Source organism: Dreissena polymorpha, chromosome 2 (assembly GCF_020536995.1).
Source record: "Dreissena polymorpha isolate Duluth1 chromosome 2, UMN_Dpol_1.0, whole genome shotgun sequence".
Lineage (NCBI taxonomy): Eukaryota > Metazoa > Mollusca > Bivalvia > Myida > Dreissenidae > Dreissena > Dreissena polymorpha.
The window spans coordinates 15,854,731-15,865,185 of record NC_068356.1 but is presented as its reverse complement, the minus strand read 5'-3'; the positions used below and the strand labels follow the sequence as shown (position 1 = coordinate 15,865,185).

Sequence of the window (10,455 nt, the reverse complement as noted above, 5' to 3'; positions counted from 1 at the left end):
CATGTTTCTTGTGTTTTTCTATTCTGTAAATATAGATATCTGAGTAATAATATCACATAAAGCAAAATAAGCCACGAAATCTGGCGCAGCACCCCGTAATTGATTTGCTTATGATGTAGCTAAGAACTGCGCAGAAAAAAGGCATCCGCTACTTTTTATCTCATAGAGATAACTTTTGATCGTTCATAAACATCGACCACAATCAACGCCGTATATCTTTTTTTAAAGATATTTCTTGTTAATATTGTTGTGAATTCACACCAATGTTTTAAGTTTAAGACTTCCGAAATGTGCTGATTTACTTGTTATATTCCATTAATTCATATCACAAAATACGTTTTTTATAAGCATTAAAATTCACCTTGCAAAGTGCCAAATTAAAAAAAGTATATATATAGGGAGGGGGGACCTCTCCCAAACCCTCCCCGGTTGCCCCCCCCCCAGTAAAAAAATCCTGGGTACGGCCCTGTCTGTATCGATAATAAAATGTTATATGAAAACGAAACGATCTGCTTTCACTCAACAGCGCGACGGCAAGCGTTTATAAAAAAAGACAATGATGTAGCTTTAAGCTCTCCCCACGTGACATTATCGCCTTCTATTTTAAGACCGACAGTCGATAAAGTGTTTATAGTCGGAGTTACATATACATTGTGTAGTTGGATATCCTAGCAGCTGTGTGCAACAAATATCGTCTACAAAGAAAATACAAGGGAGGGGGTAGAACGTGGCCCGTCACCCTCGGGAAAATGGCGGATGTGGAAGAATTGTCAAGTGAATTGTCCACTTTGTCGGTCGCTTCTGGTATGCGTAAGTTGTTATTTGTTGTCATAATGAATTGGTTTATAATTGGTGTACATTCACTTTAATGTGTTTAACAATGTCAGCTATACTCTATAGACCGTTTATTGTATTTATCGTGTGTTTGTAAATAAAGGTTTGGTAGGGAAAACTGCTACATACACTGTCACTGTTGGTCAAAATGTCTGGTGTCATAAATACTTATACTTAAAGCGAAACTGTACTTTACCTTACTATAAATGTCGGTTGTCAATTGCTAGTTAGCTATTTCACTGTGTTATATCGCTCGGAGGATTATTTCGTCTATGTTCAATTAACACGTTTCGTCCCGGTCAATAATGACATGAACGACTACAATTTCAAAACTGATCTCGTATTAAAGAAACAATATTTATGACACACTCATAAACAATTCAGCGAGTTTTCTTTCCCAATTGGGAAAAGTACCCGTACCATAATACCAATTGGCAAAACTTAGCGCGAAAATCCATGAATTTGGGGAAATTCGCGTCGTGAAATCTTCCAATTGGGAATCAGTGTTTTTTTTCAAGTTGCTTGGTATCAAAAGCAAAAATCAACTCAAATATTGACTTACATTTATTTTGGCATGAAATGTTCAGGGTAAGAGCTTATTTTATTTGTTAACTTTCAGATAATGCATTTTTTGGAACAAAAGTGACCGAATTTGGGAATTTCAGACAGCAAAATGGGACTTTTGTAGTTTTTCTTCAATTGGGAAAGTACCTTATACGGGTATTTTATAAAGAAGGGAAAAAATCGCTGAACGTGAACATGAATAGAACTGGTAAGGCAAAAACATGTTTAAATGTTAAAAATGCGTATCGTATTACAACTGGTCATATGTGTGCACAACATACAGTTTAGTTCAACCAATTTTGTATATAACATATATATATATATATATATATATATATATATATATATATATATATATATATATATATATATATATATATATATATATATATATATATATATATTATATGTCCCCCACCCACTATAGTATTGGGACATATTGTTTTTGCCCTGTCTGTTGGTCTGAACGTTGGTCTGTTGGTCTGTTTGCTCCAACTTTAACATTTGCAATAACTTTTTCAATATTCAAGATAGCAACTTGATATTTGGCATGCATGTGTATATCATGGAGCTGCACATTTTGAGTGGTGAAAGGTCAAGGTCATCCTTCAAGGTCGGAGGTCAAATATGTGGCCAAACTCGCTCATTTTATGAATACTTTTTCAATATTGAAGATAGCAACTTGATATTTGGCATGCATGTGTATCTCATGGAGCCGCACAGTTTGAGTAGTGAACGGTCAAGGTCATCTCTTAAAGGTCAGAGGTCAAATATATGTGGCCAAAATCGCTTATTTTATGAATACTTTGGCAATATTAAAGATACCAACTTGATATTTGGCATGCATGTGTATCTCATGGAGCCGCACATTTTGAGTGGTGAAAGGTCAAAGTCATCCTTCAAGGTCAGAGGTCAAGTATATGTGGCCAAAATCGCTCATTTTATGAATACTTTGGCAATATTGAAGATACCAACTTGATATTTGGCATGCATGTGTATCTCACGGAGCCTCACATTTTGAGTGGTGAAAGGTCAAGGTCATCTTTCAAGGTCAAAGGTAAAAAAAAATCAAAGCGGCGCAGAAGGGGACATAGTGTTTCTGACAAACACATTTTTGTTCTTAACATTTTATTCTATTTGTGAATTTTTGTAGCAAAAGTATTTAAATGTCTTTGATATATCAACACATTTAAAGGAGAATATTTATGGCAGGTATGTTGTTGTTTTTTATGTCCGCTCCAACTTTAACATTTTGCCATAACTTTTGCAATATTGAAGATAGCTACTTGATATTTGGCATGCAACTGTATCTCATGGAGCTGCACATTTTGAGTGGTGAAAGGTCAAGGTCATCCTTCAAGGTCAAAGGTCAATATATATAGCTTAAAAGCGGCACAGAAGGGGACATAGTGTTTCTGACAAACACATATCTCGTTATTTTTTTTTATAAACAAGTGAATTTAGCCCAACACACATGCGCGCTTCTTTGCGCATAATGTAAGGATACTTTGTTGTTTTTAAACTCTGAGTAATGCATATACCACAACTTTGTAATGAATAATATTCTTCTTCCGATTCAGCACGAAATAGAAGATTTTGTGGCGGCACCAATATGTTTAGGGTTGGAAACTGTATTTAAGTTATAAACTTTTTTTCCTCCACTATTGGCGCTGTTGTAAAGGTTGATTTAAAGCATGGCGAATTCAAATAAAATAGAACTTAGGAAAAGCATCATAATATAGCGAGTTTGTGAAGGCAATAGTGATTTATACAAACATTACAACGCATAACTTCAAACGGGTGCCTAATCAGCTTTAAAATCATTACCTCTACCACTTCAGTGACTTAAATATTTTTAAAGGATACTGTAGTTAGTTTAAAACTAGAAATGACGCTGCAGAGGCCGACTGTATCCCCACGCCGCATGTTGTTAGTAAAATGAGTGAAAATCTCTGACCCGGCCACATCCCAACCCCCAACTTTTGACCCAGGGGTCAGATCAAAATTCCAAATAGTGCACTATCGCACATATTCTCATAGCTACCATGTGTGTAAGTTTCAATGTTCTAGTGCTAATAGTGTAAGAGGAGATAGTGGTCAGGACGGACGGACGGACAGACGGCGGAGATAACCACATTTTCCCCACGCTTTTCGAAAAGCGTGGGGATAAAAATATATTTTAACTCGATTGCATCGAAATCCTTCGGCTTATTGAAGCGCTCTAGTATAAGTTTCATGGGTAGAACCAGTACCTTGTGTCTTTATGGGAGTTCGAAATAATGTATTTTATATATAGTATTGTTCCCGTACATACTGAAATATAACAATTAATATAGATTGATGCGTAAAAATTCGGCCTCTCTAAATACATGCGAAAATTGCTAAATCAAAAAGCACATACGGCACGGAAGGACTTTGAATCCAAAATCAGAGTCAAAACATGCAATAATAAATGTATCTTGTTGCGGAAACAAGTAGCTGCCAGGCAACAGTCCTCGCGTGTCTCTTATACGAAGCTTTCACATATCATGGTTGTTAGGTACGAGTTTTATGTCAGGACGGCTTTATCGCTAAATGTATACGTCTGTTTTGAGGATTATTACATCAATCCACCTTTTATAAATGTGTAGTCATGATTTTCCGATGATAGTGTTATTGACGTTTTCTTCTCCTGGTTAAGTGATAAGAATGGCATATTGCCTGTATAAAAATAATATTAAAATACACAACTAAATATAAGCAAAATATACAGGTATTGTTAGCATTGTAAGCAAACTAATCGTTCAATTGACGGCTGGTTTCGATTGCCTATTGTGATAGTCCATCTGAAGAGTAGACAATTGTATGTTGTGTTTTCAAATTAACCAAGAAGAAATGCATGCATTATGCATGTACGTAGTGTACATATTGGTTTTCTGATTCGTCTAGAGTTAACCCATTAATGCCTAGTGGACTCTGCCATCCTTCTTAATTGGATCAATTTATTTCCAAAATTAGGGATGTCTAGTATATGTATTTCTAAGTTTAGAATATTTCTTACAGAAATTCCTTTAAGCAAACAACGCAGACCCTGATGAGACGCCGCATCATGCGGCGTCTCATCTGGGTCTACGCTGTTTGCCAAGGCCTTTTTTTCTAGACGCTAGGCATAAATGGGTTAACGTCGATCTTAGTAATGGCGACGATCCATAACCACTTGCCGGTATTGATTATGATATATGATCACTAGGGAAATCCATGTTACCCGTCAGTAAATGCAATGATACTCCCCTGTCGGTCTTGCTTTATGTTCTTGAATTGTATTTGGCCATTGAGACTCCACATTGTTATTTCATTGTGTAATTGTCAAGGAAGAAAAATACCTTCCCGGAGTAAAGGATACATGTCTTAAGAAGTAATCGTTTTAAGTTGCACAATTATCTTGCCTGCACTCGCAACAAATTAAATTGATCAGGAATGAAATTGTGAAGCCTCTTTCAGACACTTAACGATACGCTTTTCTAGTGCTGGTCTTATATTAAATTTTACAGATCGACTACTTTTCTTAGTCAGTTTAGCGTATGCAGCGATTTATTCTCTATTTTGTATGAAGAAACTAAGTGCTGGCATAGCTTTAAATAGCTGTCAATTTAAGTATTAAATATGGCACTTGATTGAAGACGATTGTAAACGTTTGGTTGAAGAAGTATGTAAACGTTTTGTTCGTTTAAGTGTTTGCTTTTGTTCTTCGTGTTTGTTTACTGCGTGTGGTTTAATATTCTACACTTAAATATGGCGGTAACATAGTCGCTCTTGTTTTTCTATTAAGCGCTGTATAAAATGGGATAAAACATCGTCCTGAATTATTAAGTTTGAATGTGAGCCCCTCGCTCGGACCGTAAACTGCCCTCCGTGATCAGCCTGCGCAGTCCGTAAAGGTTAACCAGGAAGATACTTTCCGCCTATAATAGATTTTCGTTTAGAAGATACTTCATTTAAACGAAAAATCCATACAAGTGGAGTGTGTCCTGATTAGTCCCAGTGCAGTCCGCACAAGCTAGTTCGGGGCGTCACTTACCGCACATGCATCGAGAATTCGGCCCATATAGCGAGTTTACTGCCCATGATTGCTGTCCTTAGCAGCAACTTCAGCGCCATGATTTTACTAAACCGAGCATGGCTCTTATCCAGTCCTTGCCACCATTATCAGTAAAGTGACCAACCACGTGATCATAACCGATAAAACATGTAAATATTAATGGTTTCGTCGACATTTTTTGTCTTTCTATTCAACTTATAATCTTTGACGGCAAACCATGTTACCAATTCCATTTAAAGTTACAAACTGGAAATGCAATATTTCTAGATTTTAAGAGATATTACGTGTGAAGGCAGTGGGTACCGTTAACCTTTAAGGAGAGGGGTTGCGAGTAGATTACCTAAGGGCATGAAGTAGATTTTACATGATCATTTCGCTAAAACACCGCTTTATACAACACTTACGACGCGGGATACTTAGGTTGTTATTGCATATGACCATTTCTTAACAACCGTAATTTAACACTGACCCCTACCTTTTAAGCACTAATTTATAAAAATTCTAATTGGAAAACCAGCACCCAACACGATCATTATTTACTGTCTAAAGCTACGTCTCTAAATGGTTGTATGCAAACGAAAAAGATAATTTCATAATATATTTGAAATATGATAATCATGAACGATTTAAATTCTATTTAATTAGCATTTAAAAAATCATTATAATACATTCAAACGTATCATTTCTATTTTTTATAATTAATTACAAGTTATATTGACCAACGCTTGCACATTATTGTGTGAATCACCGTCAGGACAGAACGATTAGGAGATGAATGATGTTTTGACACACACCTATAGATGTACATGAACTCGAAATGTGGGCGTAATGCAAATTGGTGTGACGCACGATTTTGTTAATTATCTAGATATTGCACTCGCTCTGGCGAACTTATTGTCGTAGTTTGATATTTATATTATGTTACTTAAACCTGTTGGTAAAACTATAGATGGAATTAAAAAATACAAATGGATAGATCAAACTCGAAATATACCTGTTTGCATACCTGTATTGTTCGCCGCTTTCATTAGTATCTCTGTTATATCACGACGATCAGTTAATCAACTCACACTTTTGATGTGTAAGTTGGTTTACCAGCGCATAGAGCTAATCGTCCATGATATCAAAACTATACGTTACATCGTGTTGACTTTATAAAGGAAAATTATAAATACATTTATATTTAGTCGGTCCAAAAATGTGTTGTAATCGCACAAAATTATTATTGTGATCACGATCTGTTACCGGTATCTTCAATCCGTTTCTTATCAAAAGAGATTAAGATTTCTTTTAAGGAAGTACGTGTCAGTGCTGTTGAATGTAACTGTAGCTCGTTGTTTTAATTACACATGTATTCGTGACAGTGTAGCTATATATGTCATGAACATGCATATAATAAGCATTTTTCTAAATACGATATACCGTAGCCGTTATTTTATATAAACGTTTAGGTATGACGACACTGTGCCTTTATACGAATATGATGCATATGATAGGTATGACGACACTGTGCCTTTATACGAATATGATGCATATGATAAACATTGTGCTTAATGCGATTATAGCTCGTTAGAAAAAAAAACATGTATGTGTGATACTGTGGCAATATACGAATATGCATAAACTAGAAGCTTTTTGCTGATTTGTAATAAAAACATCAGTGGTTTTAAATTCACAATTATGCATGACATTACAGCTTATACGAATATGCATAAATTAAAAGCAATTTTCTTAACTATGAGTGATAATCAACGTCAACGATCATTTCAGAAGCGGAAGACTGCTGCGATGACGATGAAGCGGACGACACCCGCAGCCTGGCATCCTCCGCTTCCGGCCTGACGACGCCACGGCTGCACCACTTGACGGAGGGCCTGGAGAAGCTGTGGGTGACCGGCGCGCATTCGGACATCACCATCATGGTGGAGAACCGAGTGTTCAAGTGCCACAAAGCCGTCCTGTTCGCTACCTCACCGTATTTTGACGCCATGTTTTCGTCTGGGATGCGCGAGAGTGTTAGCGGGGAGATCACGTTCAAGGAAATGGAGGCGGACACGTTTGAGCTCGTAATGGAGTACATTTACACTGGAAAAGAGGTTGTAACTCAGGCGAATGTGATTAAGTTACTTAAGGCATCTTCACTGCTACAGATAAAGTCTCTGTGTGAGAAGTGTGAGGTTATTCTGGAGCCGTATATCGATGTGGAAAACTGTATTGATATTTGGCGACTCTCATTGATTCATTGTTGGGAGAAGGTTAAAGCAAGGGCCATAAAGAAGATTCACAAACATTTTGTGGCTCTGATAAAAACCGACGCGTTTATGAGATTAGATGCATACGAAATCATTCAGATCTTGAAACACGACAATCTCGAAGTGTCCGACGAAGAGACTGTGCTCGAAGCAGTATTCTTGTGGGCAAGGCGCGGGGACCCAGCAGTGCGAAAACAAAAGCTTGGCCAAATATTCGCCAACGTCCGCCTGGGTCATATATCAGCGGAGCGTCTGTCTTTATTAAAGTCTCCTAACTCCCCAGTCATTGATGATCCACTGGCACAGCAGTATATCGATGAAGCCATACAGTACAAGTTACTTCCGGCGCGGCGCCAGGAGGCAAACTCTCAAGTCACTCACTACCGCCGCTGCAGTCAGTTTGACGAAGTTCTTGTTGTAATGGGTGGATGCATGTCGATGCATCCCCCGTATAAGCGATGTAATGACGTCTTGGGCTATAGCTTTGCCCAGGAGAAATGGTTCAAGTTGGAATCCTTACCGTTTGATCCTGGAATCGAGTTTGCCACCTGCACGTATGGTAACGATATTTGCCTTACAGGTGGAGGTAGTCGGACCCAGACATTTCTAAAATATAGATCTGATAAAAACAAGTGGAAAATCGGAAAGCCCCTGTGCCAAGGTCGCCGTAGACATGTCATGGCGTCGCTCACCAACAGCTTGTACGTCATAGGCGGGTATGACCACAGACTGCCGGAAGGGAACCGGATGTTGGCCAGCATCGAAAAGTTTGACATGAGCGAGGACTCCTGGGAGGAAGTCTCCCAGCTGCCGACGCCCGTCAGCTCGTTCTCGTCGGCGGTCTCGGGGGAGAGAATATTGCTTTTTGGGGGCGAAAAGAACGATAAAACAGACACGGGCATTGTCCAGTGTTTTGACACACGAACAAATCAGTGTACAAATTTAAATAGTCTAACTATCATTTCTAAATTAACAAAGGCTGTCACTTCCGGAAGAAGGATATTTATAATATTTTTCAGTGGCAAAATAGTTGAGTATAACCCGAATGCTACGAACTCGCAGTCGTGTAACCTCGTCGGTACTGTGAAGTCCTTCCGCCGCATACACTACGGCGCGGTGCAGTACCGTGGGAAGATCTTCATAGTGGGGGGAGAAAATGAGGACACATCATTAACGCGGGAAATGATCGTGGTTAAGTCGGATAGTGGCGAGGCGGAGAAATCCGTCGTGCCGCTTCCCAACGCTAGATTGATTGACAGCTGCGTGAAAATTGCCATAAACAAGCGGTTCTTGACTGAGGAGAAAGTTGAAGACTACGATCAGAATGCCGACGGCTCTACTACCCCTGCCGACGACAATCACTGAGTAGGCGTGCTGTGTGAAATGCGATTCAGTTGTTTTAACATTCCATGGAACAGTTAGATTGGTGTATATATCTACATGTGAGGATACGTTTTAATCATATTGCTATGAAGGATGACAACGAGTACATTTAAAGGGATGGTTTAGATTTTCATTATTGTTGAGTTTAATTATTGAAAATGGAACATATTTCTAATTACGTTTGTTTCAAGCTTATCTGCTTAATTTAATTATAAATGCAAAAAGTACACTTCAAATCTTTAATATAATGATGAATTATTTGCTCTTCTAGGCTTTGTTTTGGCTGAAGTGCGTCAGCTCAAGACTCCACAACCGAACGTCACAGTTTGGTGTTGTTACAATGCTTTAAGCAACCAATTAATTGAAAATCACAGGGAATACAGAGGTTATACTTTATTCAAATATCAGACACAGATCTTACAAATGTATATCTTTAAAATCAGTAAGATATATTCAACTTTAAGATATAGATCTACTTTGTACCCAAGTTATTTCAAGCAGATTATGAGATATTATGTGATCTGTATACATCGGTATTCCGTTAATTACTTAGTTGATAATGGTTTGTAGTTCAAGAACCAAACAATATGTGTACCTGTCTACTTTATACTATAAACCTAACGTTTGATTAGAAGATACAAAAATAACTGTTTTCCACTAACATCTTACATTTCTTTAATAAGGTCCTAATATTTATAATAATGGTTAATTATGCTAATAAAATCGACTCTGGGCAGCAAAATGATCGCAAAAAGTACTACCCCCCCCCCCCCCCCCCCCCCCCAAAAAAAAGTAAAGGGTTTGCAACAAAATATCGGATCGGTCGTGTAAATGGAAACATCCTTTTATTCTTAACCCAGTAAACAATGTTTTGCTTTTATGAATGTTATTGAATAAAAAAAATCTACAAGTAAACGTTTTATCATGGACCTAGATCTCAACGTGTTCATATGTAAAATATAAAATAACGTAACCATTTTCAAATAATAAACCCATAAATAGTTACGAATTTATATTCCGTATTTCGAATTATATTACGTATTTCTTTAAATGCTTATACATAAATCTTGAAACCTTTTAAGCTTTGGTTAGTCTATATCGCAGAGAGGTTAAGGGCGTATTTAAAACTGTAGCTCACAGATCTGTTTGGATAGGTAAGGCCACACGACATTGATTATCGGTAGATATTCGTCTGATTTGCCGCAACTTAAGTTGTGAAATGAATAAATGAATCGCTTTTAGTGTCCATTTCAGCATGCATGCACTCTTTTTAAGATTTTTTCTGTGACGCCTACATGTTTTTCAACATAGACTGTTTATCAGCTAACCTGAGCACAACGTGCT

At 37.6% G+C, this 10,455-nt stretch overlaps 1 protein-coding gene across 2 annotated transcripts; it reads left to right on the top strand.

Annotated features, from left to right (window-relative positions):
- Positions 1-532: 532 nt before the first annotated feature.
- On the top strand, positions 533-9,884 carry LOC127866001 (kelch-like protein 24). Of its 2 annotated transcripts, none has more exons than XM_052406177.1 (2): positions 533-810; positions 7,247-9,884. In XM_052406177.1, the coding sequence occupies exons 1-2, from the start codon at positions 750-752 to the stop codon at positions 9,091-9,093; spliced, it is 1,908 nt and encodes a 635-aa protein (XP_052262137.1). In that variant the 5' UTR covers positions 533-749; the 3' UTR covers positions 9,094-9,884. The 2 variants fall into 2 exon arrangements, with proteins under 2 accessions (XP_052262137.1, XP_052262138.1); XM_052406178.1 differs by having other exon boundaries at positions 535-804.
- Positions 9,885-10,455: the final 571 nt, after the last annotated feature.